Source organism: Piliocolobus tephrosceles, chromosome 21 (assembly GCF_002776525.5).
Source record: "Piliocolobus tephrosceles isolate RC106 chromosome 21, ASM277652v3, whole genome shotgun sequence".
NCBI lineage: Eukaryota > Metazoa > Chordata > Mammalia > Primates > Cercopithecidae > Piliocolobus > Piliocolobus tephrosceles.
Genome location: NC_045454.1, coordinates 36,693,634 through 36,707,250, shown reverse-complemented (window position 1 = coordinate 36,707,250; position 13,617 = coordinate 36,693,634). Strand labels below are relative to the sequence as shown.

Genomic DNA, 13,617 nt, shown 5'->3' with positions numbered 1-13,617 from the left:
CTAGATTGCATTTTCTTTTTGAGACAGGGTCTTGCTTTGTTACCCAGGCTGGAGTGCAGTGGTGTAAATACGGCTCACTGCAGCCTCAATCTCATGGGCAATCTGGGTACCTTTCCTCTATTTTTCTCTTCTCTGGGAACAGGAAACACATCTTTTGCTGTTCAGGAATGGAACAGTTGGAGTTTTACTCTAATGTCACTGGGCTCGTGCTTGTAAATGGATGAAAACCCGGGTCTAGGAGCAGACCTGGGACGATGGAACCAGAGCTGTGTCTGACGGTGGCAGACTGCTTTCTGACTACACTCGGTGCCTAGCCTCTGGGGGCTGCTTCCTGGGGGCAGGGGCTGAGGGAGCCCCATACCGGGCTGGGTGGTGGGTGGGATGGCAGGGGCAGGTGCTGGGGCCGGGGGCGGGGCAGGCGGTGGAGGCGTGGCCTTGACTTCAGCCTCCATCTGCGGCATCTGGAGCTGTTGCTGCTGCTGTTGCTGCTGCTGCTGCTGCTGGGCCAGGCTGGTGACGAACTCCTCGTGCTGCGTCTTGAGGGTCTGGATCTGCTGCTGGAAGGCCAGCTGCACTGGCTGGACCACCGAGGAGTACTCGTTGATGAGGGTGGCCTGGAAGAGAGAAGAGCACCCACTGCTCAGTACACAGCCTTGGGGCTTGCTGCCTGGCACCAGAGGACAAACGCCTGGAAAGCAGCAGAGCCTGGGGGACCTGGGGCAGGTGGACAGGGAACCGCCATGTGAAACAGCCAATACAGTCTGGGCAATCAGAGTGTGTGCTGGGATCTGGCCAGAGATGTGGGGACGAGGCTGTTCGTTGCAGCGTGGTTCACAATTCCCTGACAACAGGAACGAGCGATGAAGCTGTGTCCTGGCCGCCGTGTGGCTGCTCAGAGAACGCTGCCCACCAACATTCTGGGACACGCTCACGGGCTCTGCCTCCCACTTGCCATGTGGTTCTCAGCAAGAGGGGCTGCCACAGCCTAAGCCACGTCTGGGCTTCCTCACGCTTCCATCACGCGGGAACATGCCTGACTACCAGAGCAAATGGGCCACATGCAGGGACTCCAAAAGGCCGCCTGATTCTAGTGTGCCAGGAAAGTCAGGGAGACACACCCAAGGCCTGGGAATGTCACCTGGGACTCTCCAGTCCACACCCACTGGATACTCCTAGCACAAGCAGGGTACATGGGCTCTCTGGCTTCTGGGACCTGCTAGGGTGGCAGCTGCTGTCCCCACACTCCCAAGCCCTCCTGAGGCATCCGCCCCAGCTATAGGGTGAGGTATGGGTGGGCAGGGACACTCACCTGGTACTGACCAAGCCCCAGGGCCGGGCTCTGTAGCTGCTGAATGATGGAGTCATCGAAGTAGCCGTTTTTCTCCCAGAGCTGCAGGAGCTGGGGGTGGGAGAAGAGAGAGGCTGGGTCAGCGGGGAGCGCAAAAGCCTGCATATCCCAGTCTCCCCCAACCCCCGGCCCAGGGCCCACGCACCCGGGCGATCTTCTGCTGCTTATCTTCCTCCACGGCCAGGAAGCTGGTGCAGTAGATGGGCACCACGACTTTCTGCAGGGCGGCCAGCAGCTCCCGGGCCTGCTTGCGCTGGCTGTGAGGGAGAGACTTTCCGCGCGTCAGGGCCCTGGGGCGGGACCCGGCCACGCGCCCGTTACCATCGCGGCTCCAGCCTCAGCGCCCTCTGCCTTCTCGGGAATCGGGTCCCCAACCCGGTCGGGGCAATGGCTGGGCTCCCGCGAGACCTGTGCTGGTGCCTGGGCTCGAGGAAGGGGACAGACGGAAAAACAGCAAGCAGGCGAGGGAGAGAATGTGGCCTGGGGCCGTTCTGAGCAAGGCCTTTCAGTCCAGTCCCCTTGAGAGGAAATAACCTTCCCTCCTTCCTTCTTGGGTGGCGCTGTGGATGAAGGGACATGGGGTCCGCAGGAGCCCCTGCCTGTGTGCAATGGGCGGGATGGGACTGCTGCGGAGTGGGGGTCTTGCCCTTGCCACTCGCTATGCACGAGGAAACCTCGGCCCAGGGCAGGCCTCTCGGGAGGAGGAGGGAGGGTACTCAGTCCTTCGGGCACCTAGAACGCTTTAGAAGAGCGACCGGAGGCCCAGTCAGGGGAGGCGCTGGGGCCATGTCCTCTCAGGGCAGCGCTGCACTGGACACTGTGCGTAGCTGGCCTGGGAGGCCCCTGCAGCTGCGCAGGGAGATGGTTGCCCCCACAGAGGGACGCGGGACAGGAGGGGAGCAGCTCGAAGCCCCTCAACCCCCAGCTTGCCGCAGGGAGCTCAGGGGAGCAAGGGCCTGGGCCGGGCAGCCGGGAGGATGGACGAGCAGCACATGGCTTCAGACAGAGTGGAGCTAGAGAGGCACGTAGCTGGAAGAATGTAGGAAACGGTGCATCCATGCAAGGCGCCCCTGATTCAAAGGCAGGGAGAAGTGGAGGCACGAGCAGGAGCAGAAGGGCAGAGCTGGTGCGGAGCCGCAGCTCACTTCCCAGCAGGAGAGAAACAGGGCCTGAGGTGGGGAGGGAAGAGGGACTCAGGCAGCGCTGCATGTGGTAGATGGCGTGAGATGGGAGGTGGCAGCTTGGACCAGTGCAGAGGCGCATGAAGTGCCTGGCCAAGACCGCTGCCTACTAGGCTCAGTAGCAGTGCTTGTTTCCTCCTGTGTGCGCAGGCCGTTGGCCTGGGGTTCTATTGTTTTTTTGTTTTTTGTTTTTTTTTGGCTAATTTTTGTGAGAAGGGCCCCAGTGACCCTGTAGAAGGAAATATTCCACCAACCTTGGGGAGGATGGAGACAGCAACAGTGGGAAGGGGTGAGGGCTGGGTGGGGACAGAGGGTCGGCAGAGTGTCTCTGTTGAAGTCTGAGAGTCGGATCAGGGCTGGAGAAGGGGACCCCAAAGGAGGGTCCCGATGGTTGAGCAAAGTCAGGTGCACGTGTGTGCACGCGTGCAAATCAGTGACGAGGGCCGGAGACAGACACAGAGGTCAAGGAGGCCATGGCCGAGAAGGCAACAAGGAGACGCCAAGAAGCTGCCCCAGGAGAGCAAGGAGTGCAGGGGACAGTGGCCCCAAGGAGGCAGCAATGTGACAGGTGAGGCTGGGGTCTAGGGGAGAGGACGGGGCATGCAGTGAAGGTGCACAGGATGCCTAGACCCTGCAGTCCTGCAGACAGAAGTCTGGCAGCTCACAGAGACCCCCCGGCCCAGGCTCCCTGGACAAGTGCCCCCTAGTCTTGGGACAGGCCAAGCCAAGCTACTGATTGGAGCAAGCGGCCACCCAGGAGGGGTTGAGGAGGAGCGCGAGGAAGCAGCGCTCTGGGCACGGGGCGGCGGCGCTCACCAGTGGTGCAGCACGTCGTTGATCAGGTAGATGAGGTGCAGCCGCAGCTCAAAGTGCGCCCCGTCAGCCGTGATGCGGTTCCGGAGGTGGCCGGCCATCAGCTCACAGTGCGGCGGGGACTTGGCATTGCTGAACATCCAGTTCTTCCCGGCCTGCAACAATCGAGCCGATGACGAGTGAGCAGGGTGCTCAAGGCGGGAGGGAAAGGCACCCATTGTAACAGCCCTTAGCCCAAACTGGCTGCAGCGGGTCCTGCCTCAGGGCGGGACCAGGGGGAAGCTGGGCTCTGGGAAGCCCTGGCCCCTCACCGAGATGGCGTCCTTGGTGCATGTGTCGATGATGGGCTGCAGCAGGTTGTCAAACTCGTTCATGTCTAGCTGGGTCTCCTCCAGAAGCTTTTGCATCTGCTGTTCCACCGCGTGGGCCACGGCCGCTGTCACTTGCTCCTGGGTGGGGGGTCAGTGGGGCCGAGAGCACATGAGGAGGGACCCACAGCCCGAGCCCGCAGGCCTGGCCCAGCAGGGGCGGGGTGGGGACCTGGTGGGGATGCCCTGACGCTGGGCTGCTCTGGCCATCAGCTCCCTTGCTTGTCCCCAGCATGAGGAGACTCCGTCTCTCGTGCCTGCTGTGAATCTGTGACAGTCCCTCCCAGAGTGGGCAGGGCACTGACAGGACATACCAGGAGAGAACACCTGCCCTCCAGGTAGCCAAGGAAAACACTGCAGCCCAGAGGAACAGACAACCTCTGCAAACCAACTCAACAAAAAACAAAGGCGGGGTGTGGTGGCTCATGCCTGTAATCCCAGCACTTTGGGAGGCTGAGGCGGGAGGATCGCTTGAGCCCAGGAGCTCCAGACCACCTGGGCAACGTAGCGAGACCTCATTTCTACAACAAATAAAATACAAATTAGTTGAGCATGGTAGCGTGTGCCTGTGTTCCCAACTACTTGGGAGGCTGAGGCGGAAGGATCGCTGGAACCTAGAAGTTCAAAGTTACGGTGAGCTTTGACTGTACCACTGCACTCCAGCCTGAGTGACACGGCAAGACCTTGCTTGTCAACAACAACAACAACAACAAAAAAAAAAAAAAGAAAAGAAAAGAAAAATGAGGGATGGTGTGAACAGACAATAGAGGGAGAGGACACACCCATGGCCTCTGGTGAAACAAGAAGGGGGCAATCTCATTCCTCAATAGGAAATGTAGGTTAAAGTGCAACTGGTAAAAACAGAGCTGCCACGGGGACCAGCAGTCAGTCAGGGCTGGACAAGGCCAGCCTCCCACTCCATGATGAACTCTGGCAGAAGATGAGGGTGAGCATTCTGGAACTTTCTTTTTTTTGAGACAGAGTCTTGCTCTGTCGCCCAGGCTGGAGTGCAATGGCACAATCTTGGCTCACTGCAACCACCTCTGCCTCCTGCGTTCTAGCAATTCTCCTGCCTCAGTCTCCCGAGTAGCTGGGACTACAGACACCTGTCACTGTGCCCAGCTAATTTTTGTGTTTTTTAGTAGAGACAGGGTTTCACCATATTGGCCAGGCTGGTCTCAAACTCCTGACCTTGTGATCCGCCTGCCTTGGCCTCCCAGAGTACTGGGATTACAGACTGAGCCACCATGCCCAGCTGGAACTTTCTGAGAGCAATGTGACAGTGTGATTTTACGTCCTGAACCTAGTACGAAGAATGAGGCTGGTGTTTTGGAGGTTTGGTATTCTATTCCTCTCGTTTTTCTGGCAATGCACCTGTATTCTTTAATTTATTTTTCCAAGACTGAGTCTTGCTCTGTCACCCAGGCTGGAGTGCAGTGGTGTGATCTCAGCTCATGCAACCTTTTCCTCCCAGGTTCAAGCAATTCTCCTGCCTCAGCCTCCCAAGTAGCTGGGATTACAGGCATGCGCCACCACACCCAGCTAATTTTTGTATCTTTCGTAGAGACAGGATTTCATCATGTTGGCTAGGCTAGCCTCAAACTCCTGACCTCATGATCCGCCTGTCTCAGCCTCCCAAAGTACTGGGATTATAGGTGTGAGCCACACACCCAGCCAATGCACCTGTATTCTATCTGGCAAAAGTTATCAAACTGTTGGACCAGGAAGGACAAAAGGGTCCTTCTGGCCAGGTGGATCACCTGAGGTCAGGGGTTTGAGACCAGCCTGGCCAACCTGGTGAAATCTCGTCTCTACTAAAAATATAAAAATTAGGCGGGTGTGGTGGTGCATGCCTGTAATACCAGCTACTCCGGAGGCTGAGGCAGGAGAATCGTTTGAACTCAGGAGGCGGGGGCTGCAGTGAGCCGAGATCGCACCACTGCACTCCAGCCTGGGCGACAGAACAAGACTCCATCTCAAAAACAGTAATAATTTAAAAAAAGGGTCCTTCCCCAACCAACAGCTCCAGGTGACCTAGCTACTGTGTGGTGGGGCCAAGGGTAGGCACCAGAGACTGTCTGGCCACAGCTGTTAGGGAGCTTCAAGGTGCACACGTGCCCCACAGTCCGACTCGGGGGGTCCACCCCAGGGTGATGGGTGTACGCATGTCCAGAGGCTTCACTGAGATGAGAAGCAGCCTCTGTGTCTGGCATCAGGGCTGGGGGAGACAGTGGCTGACATGCACCAAGCCCTGGGTGGCAGGGCGGGCCCTGTCCTCACTGACACCTGTTATTCATTCTGGTGAACAGATGCAAAAACAGAGGCACAGGGGAGTTGCCGGTGCCTGGCTGAGGAGGGGGTGGGCTCGTACCTGTCTGAGCGCCAGCAAGTGCTGCTCCTGCTGCTGGAGGTTCCACTGGCTCTGCTGGATGAGCTCGTCCATGGACGGTGCGCCCTGGGCTGGCGGGATGGGTGCGGTGGGGGCCAGCGGGGGCTGTGGCAGGGGTGGCATGGCGGCGGCTGGCTCCAGCTCTGGGGTCTGCTGCTTGCAGATGACTGGAGGGAGAGGAGGAGGGGTGCCCCATGAGAATGCAGATGGCGGTCTAGGTGTCCCCTTGGCCACCTCTCAGTCACAGGAGCCTCCCCCTACCCAGGGACTCACCATCCACAAGGGCCTGTGCACAGCCTCATGCCCACACAAACCCAGCTCCTCCTACTCTCGGGCCCTGCCCTCCCTCTCACAGGATCCCAGCCTCGGCCTTCCATCTTCAGGCTGTCCCCTCCTCGGAGAACCTAGGAAGTCCCCTGGCCACTCTCTTGCCAGCACCATCCAGCCCTCGCACAGTGTCCTTCCGGTGCAAGTTAAGTCTGAGCCTGCCCACCTCCTCACCCACCTAGGTCCCACTTGGCAGAATCCACGCCTTGGCACCTCTCATCCCCTGACCTCCTCAGGCACTCGCTGGCCTCTGCCACTGTCTCCTAAGCTACCATCCTAAGATGTCGCAGCCACCAAGCCTCTGCACATCTGGCCAGAAAGGCATGAAGCTGCACCTCCTGAACGCACACTGCAGCCTCCCCCACGCCTGCCCTGTCCTTCTACTGACTCTCCTTGCTTTTCCAGCCCTTGGGGACAGAGACTCCTCTGCAATCAGGGGTGCATCCAGTTTGGGGCAGCAGTGAGACACCCATTCTGCTGGCAGAAGCTGGGGTCAGGGTGGGCGCAGGTCCCCACTCTGGTCAGATGGGGCAGGTGGTGAGGTCTCTGAGAAAGGGACCCTGCTCGTAAGGAGGCCCTGGACAAGACACCTGCCCCTCTCTCCGTCTTGGGGCCGCCTGCTCTGAATGTGACTATGTACCCCTGGAGCCCTCCAGACCCCCACTCCGAGGGGACGAGGACAAAACCAAAGATAAGGGAGGTGGGGTATCAGGTGGAAGGTGTTGCCCCTCACCGGGTGCTCAAGTCAAGTCTCGGGGCTGACTGTGCCTTCCAGTTTGTGCACCCAAGGGCACCCTATAGGATGACCCCCAACTTCTGCACCGAATCCCACCCCTCCCGCCGTCCGAGGGACACTGCTTCATGATATTTCTTCTCTCTCTTATTTCTCCAACTCCTTCCTTTTTACCCGCCCCCTCCCCAGCAGCATCTAAACACATCGGGCTGGGCATGGTGGCTCACACCTATAATCCCAGCACTTTGGGAGGGCGAGGCGGGTGGATCACCTGAGGTCAGGAGTTCGAGACCAGCCCAGCCAACATGGGGAAACCCTGTCTCTACTGAAAATGCAAAACATCAGCCGGGTGTGGTGGCAGGCACCTGTAATCCCAGCTACTTGAGAGAGACTGAGGCAGGAGAATTGCTTGAGCCCGCAAGGTGGAGGTTGCAGTGAGCCGAGATGGCGCCACTGCGCCCCAGCGTGGGTGACAGAGGGAGACTCCGTCTCAAAAAAAAAAAAAAAAAAGTAAGTAAATAAACACATCAGAACATTTTGGGTTGGAAACCTCTCCCTTCACCCCATGATCCTCTCTAAACGATTTCTCAGCCAAGACTCACTCCAGATCTTCACCTCCCCTTTATCTCAGCCTGGCGCCTGCCTGCCACTCCCCGTCACCCCCCCCCCCCCCCCCCGGCAGCTGAGGACACCCTTGCTCAACTCAGCCCCATGGGCCTGTCGCAGATGCTTGCCTCCCTTGGCCTCCATGTGCTGCCCCCTCAGTCCCTTTCTCCCCCTTTACCAACCCCTCTCCTGTTGGACCCTCAGATGCTGGGGTGCGCGGTCTGTGTTCTGAGCCCTGTCCTCTGCTCTACGCAACCCCCAGGGGAACATGAGCTCTTCATTCCTGCCGCTGTGACTGTCAGCTGCACGCCGTGATTCCTAAATCCATCATCTCCATTCTGGATTCCCTGAGCTTTGGCCCTAACCACCGACTGCACGGCCCACTGTGTTTCCAAGGGACCTGTGTTTCCTCTTGCCCTCTACACCGATGTCCCCTCCTGTGCTCCCTGCACCATGGCTGGCACCACCGTCCGCTCAGAAACCCAGGTCAGAAGGTACATGTGCCTCCCACTGACGAGCCACATGGTGTCAAGGCAGCCTCCTAGACATCACTCCAATCAGTCTATGTCCCTGCTGTCACCACCATGGATCTGTTGTCACCTGCGTCACCCCAGAACCGGTCTTCCTGCGTCAGGTGCCACCCCTCTACCTCTTTTCAACATGGCAGTCACGGTACTGCCACTTAAGGAGTGGTCCCTGGGCTACCCAGGGGTGACAGACGGTTATGGAACCAGAAAGTGAGCATTTCAAAACCTTCCTAGCCACGTGATAGTTCACGGTCCACACTGTTACTGTGCTTTGCTAAAGTTTTGGTCCACAACAGGTTAGAAACTTAAAAAAACAAAAACCAAAATGGTCCTTCACCACAGAGTTCGTGAAGCTCCATTCTAGAACAGCTGAGGCCAGGCTTTAAGGAGCGGGGTGCAGAACTGGCTGTACTGTGGCTAACCCGGCTCTAGAACACGGACCGAAACCTTCCACGAGTCTCTCCCACGCTTCCAGGATACACTCCTCACCCCTCCTCAAGCCAGGCCCCCGACTCCTCCCCAAGCCAGGCCCCCAACTCTGCACCCCCACCTCTGGTCACTCCAAGAACCCCTCCTACTCTGCGCTTCAGCCACCCTAAGCTCTGGGTCCCCTATTCCCTCCAAGGGCTCTGTCTTCTGCCCGGAACACTTTTCTGCCCTAGTTTTCACCTGGCCAACCCCAAGACACCCTTTAGATCTAGCCAAGATATCATCACCCGCAGAAAGCACTTCTTGGCCGGGCGCAACGGCTCACGCCTGTAATCCCAGCACTTTGGAGGCCAAGGTGGGCAGATCATAAGGTCGAGAGATTGAGACCATCCTGGCCAACATAGTGAAACCGCGTCTCTACTAAAAATACAAAAATTAGCTGGGTGTGGTGGCGGGCACCTGTAGTCCCAGCTACCCGGGAGGCTGAGGCAGGAGAATCGCCAGAACCTGGTAGGCGGAGGTTGCAGTGAGCAGAGATCGTGCCACTGCACTCCAGCTTGGCGACACAGCAAGATTCCATCTCCAAAAAAAAAAAAAAAAAAAAAGAGGCCAGGCGTGGTGGCTCACGCCTGTAATCCCAGCACTTTGGGAGGTCAAGGCGGGCAAATCACGAGGTCAGGAGATCGAGACCATCCTGGCTAACACGGTGAAACCCCATCTCTACTAAAACTACAAAAATTAGCCAGGCGTGGTGGCGTGCAACTGTAGTCCCAGCTACTCAGGAGGCTGGGCCAGAATGGCTTGAACCTGGGAGGCGGAGGTTGCAGTGAGCTGAGATCGTGCCACTGCACTCCAGCCTGGGAGACAGAGCAAGACTCCATCTCAAAAAAAACAAAAAATGACTTAAGTGATGCTAACCTTGATCACTTGGTTAGGTGGTTGTCTGCCAGGTTTCTCCTGTCAAGTTACTGTTTTCACGTTCCACAATTAGTCACTAAGTCCAGCCAACTCAAGGGGAAGACCACAAAGTTCCATTGTCTGAAGGGGGATGGTAGTATCTGTGTGTGCTATTTACAATTCTTTTTTAAGATTGGTTTCTTCTCCTTATTTATGGGTGAGCCTTATTAATTACTAGTTTTAATTTCTGAAAAATCAAGTAAGTGCTCACCTTAGCAGTACATATATTAAAAACCAAACAAATGTAAGTGCTTCTTTATGTGTGTTTTGTGAATCCCATCTTATACACATAAGGTAAGAGAAATGCTAAGATTTGGAAATAGTTCATCTCCACCAAAACTCATGCTGAAATTCGATTTCCAAGCTGGGCATGGTGGTGTGGACCTGTTGTCCCAGCTACTTGGGAGGCTGAGGCCGAAGGTTCACTTGAGCCTAGGCGTTCACAGACAGCCTGGGTAACATAGTGAGACCCCATATGATATGGCTGAGGTTGTATCTCAAAAAAAAAAAAAAAGGAAAGCACTTATTGGCTTTAATCTTCCTGGGCTATAAGCACCCTCTCCTTTCCTATAATGGCACCAGCTTCCAAGTGGCCCCCCCGAGAAAGGGAAAGCAGCCCTCAGCTCAGTCATCCAAGCCAAAGCACCATCTGAGGTGTCTTCCTCTCCTGCTCATTACACCATCAGGTCGTCAATATCCAACTGGCGCCCAAGTTCATGGGTTCTACCCCTTCACCCCACCTGCCCCCCACCCTCCCTCCCTCAGGCTCAACACACTGACTTAATTCAGATCCCACCATCTCTCACCTGAACAACTGCCCTGTTCGCTCCCCTGCAGGCCTCACTGCTCAACCAGGCTGGTCCCTCTAGCTTGTCCTACACCACCGGCCACACAACCCAAGCCACTCTGTCCCTTGTTTAAAACTCTTGTGGCTTCCTGCTGCCTTTAGAAATGGTTTTAAACTTGGTGTGCTGGGGCTAAGGGAGGACCGCTCTAGAAACGCATAAGCACATACAATATTTTCCTTACGATTTCAGGCAGCTGATCGCTCCCTGCCCACCCTGCCCCCCCATCTTGAACCCAAATAGGCATCAGAAAAATCCTGGATTGAGTGAGAAAACAAACTTTTCCCCCGGCATTTAACACTCCAGATCAAACTCTTCCCTCATACAAGCAGCACATTCTTTTCTCAAACACAGGCTACGTCGCCCAGGCTGGAGTGCAGTGGCTATTTACAGGCACGATGCCACTACTGATCAGCACGGGAGTTTCGACCTGCTCCATTTCTGACCTGGGCCAGTTCACCACCCTTGGACAGTCTAGTGGTCCTCAGCTCCCAGAAGATCACCATACTGATGCTGAACTTAGTGCAAACACTCAATCGACACAGTGCACTACAGCCCTGAACTCCCGGGCTCAAGCAACTCTCCAGCCTGTCTCCTGAGTAGCTGGGGGCACAGTTGTGTGCCACTGTGCCTGCCAATACGCACACAAACTCTCCCCCTCTCTCAGTCTCTTAATCAAGAAACTGTACCTTTGCAACATCCTACTCTCTCAGCCTTTCAAGTTTTTTTTTTTCTTTTTTTTTTGAGACAGAGTCTCGCTCAGTCTCACAGGCTGGAGTGCAGGCTCACTGCAACCTCCACCTCCCAGGTTCAAGCGATTCTCCTGCCTCAGTCTCCGGAGTAGCTGGGACTACAGGTGCCCACCATGCCCGGCTAATATCTTTTGCATTTTTAGTGGAGATAGGGTTTTACCGTGTTGGCCAGGTTAGTCTTGAACTCCTAACCTCAAGTAATCTGCCCGACGCAGCCTCCCAAAGTGCTGGGATTACAGGCACAAGAAAGACACTGTGCCTGGCCTCCTTTCAAGCGTTTTTTCTTTCTTTCTTTTTTTCTTTAGATTGAGTCTCACTCTGTCACCCAGGCTGGAGTGCGATGGCGTGGTCTTGGCTCAACGCAACCTTCACCTCCCAGGTTCAAGCAATTCTCCTGCCTCAGCCTCTCCAGTAGCTGGGACTACAGGCATGTGCCACCACACCCGGCTAATTTTTGTAATTTTAGTAGAGACAGGCTTTCCCTATGTTAGCCAGGCTGGTCTCAGACTTCTAACCTCAAGTGATCTGCCCACCTCAGCCTCCCAAAGTGCTGGGATTACAGGCATGAGCCACTACGCCTGGCCACCTTTCAAGCTTTTTCTTTTTCTTTGAGATGGAGTCTCACTCTGTCACCCAGACTGCAGTGCAATAGTGTGGTCTTGGCTCACTGCAACCTCCACCTCCAGGGTTCAAACGATTCTCCCGCCTCAGCCTCCCAAGGAGCTGGGACAACAGACGCGGGCCACCACACCCGGCTGATTTTTGTATTTTTAGTAGAGACAGGGTTTCAGTGTGTTGGCCAGGCTAGTCTCAGACTCCTAACCTCAAGTGATCTGCCTGTCTTGGCCTCCCAAAGTGCTGGGATTACCGTTTGAGCCACTACAACCAGCCTCCTTTCAAGCTGTTTAATCAACACCAACTGTGTGTTACATATTAAGGTACAATGACCCAAACAAGGTCTGTCTGGCCTCGCCGAGCATGCAGTTCAGGGGACAACTACCTCTCAATGTCCACCTACCTGGCAAACTCCTAGTTATTCATTCAAACAATCTAGAGACTGGGGGTTGGGTACTGAACATGACAGATGTGATACCTGCCCTGAGCAGCCGCACCAACTGGTGACTATCCATTATTCAAAGGCCACCTCTGCTTCCTAACCTTAACCTTCTTGAGAGCAGGACTGGAATCCTGTTGCCCAACTGAACGAACACTGATAAACATTTGCCAAGAACTAAAACTCAGAGAAATAATTCTTTTTGATTTGTGCTGCAGGCACCTGAAACGCACAAAAGCCTTGCTGGACCCACAGGGAGACCGCAAACGGGGCTGGGCAGTGCCGGGCAGTGCCTATCCCATGGGCTCCCATCCGGCCTCTATCACTTCCTCCCTAGAAAACACTAAAACAATCACGCTACTCCTGCTCATCTCCGTCATCAGTCTGAAAAACAGCAGCAAAATCCCTGATCCAGAGCCCAAGAGGAGTATCGAAAACCTCGTTGTTTTCCATTACAGTGGCACCCAGCAGCCGCTCTGTGCAAGGCCGTGGGTACAGCGGAACAGAGATCGTGTGGACCGAGCTGCTACACTTCAGACAGTAAACGACTCAAAAGAAAGAGGTTTGTGGCAGAGTCCGAGAAAGGAAGCGCTCGACGGGGCGGCCTGAGTGCCGGAGGGAACTCACGCTGCTGCTGCTCCAGCGCCAGCTTGCACTTGTAGTAACTGTAGAATTCGCCTCCGAACAGAAACGAGAATTTGGGGTTGTCTTTCTGCTTCTCCATAGTCATCTTCTCAAACTCGGGCCCATTGCGAGCCACAAACTGGGCGAGCTTGTCGATGACATTTCGAAGCTCCTGGTCTGGAGGACGGAGAAAAGGCCACGCGGGTCGTCAGCGACGACCGCCCAAGGCCGGGGAACTCGGTGCCCCAGCCCCCGTCCGCCGTGCCGGGGACCCCAAGGGGGTGGGCCCCAAAGAGGCCGCCCTTGTACGGGTCCCGATAGGGGCCACACGCTCGCTGGGAATGCGGGGACCCACGGGAGAGGCCGCAGGCGAAACCGTGAGGCCGAGCCCCGCCCCCTCCCAGACCCGGGGACTCCAGGAGGCGAGACCGGCCAACAGGAGGTTCCAGGGAGAGAGAAACGGTCTCTCGGTCGGTTTGGGTCTCACCATCTGGGGGCAGCGGCATCTCCATGGCTCCGGCCGCGGGGAACGTCCGCCGGCGCCACACGATCGACCACCAGCACCGTCTGCAGAAGCCGGCCGGAAGTGGCGCGAGGGAGCCGTTTACGGCGGGCTTCTAGGGCCGCTTCCGCCCGCCACTTACGGCCGTCGCTGGGAAACTCC

General features: G+C 56.4%; 1 protein-coding gene across 2 annotated transcripts in view; it reads right to left on the bottom strand.

The window, feature by feature from the left end:
• CHERP (calcium homeostasis endoplasmic reticulum protein) overlaps positions 1–13,617 on the bottom strand; it is a 24,112-nt gene extending 10,495 nt beyond the window's left edge. The window contains exons 1-8 of one of the 2 annotated variants that reach the window (XM_023229815.2): positions 13,441–13,617; positions 12,957–13,130; positions 6,082–6,266; positions 3,654–3,791; positions 3,346–3,497; positions 1,494–1,605; positions 1,310–1,399; positions 362–614 (exon numbers count right to left, since the gene is read on the bottom strand). In XM_023229815.2, the coding sequence (XP_023085583.1) occupies positions 362–614; positions 1,310–1,399; positions 1,494–1,605; positions 3,346–3,497; positions 3,654–3,791; positions 6,082–6,266; positions 12,957–13,130; positions 13,441–13,465 (1,129 nt within the window). In that variant the 5' untranslated portion in view covers positions 13,466–13,617. Of the gene's footprint in view, positions 1–361; positions 615–1,309; positions 1,400–1,493; positions 1,639–3,345; positions 3,498–3,653; positions 3,792–6,081; positions 6,267–12,956; positions 13,131–13,440 lie in introns of both variants that reach the window. The other variant, XM_023229814.2, reaches the window with a different exon arrangement.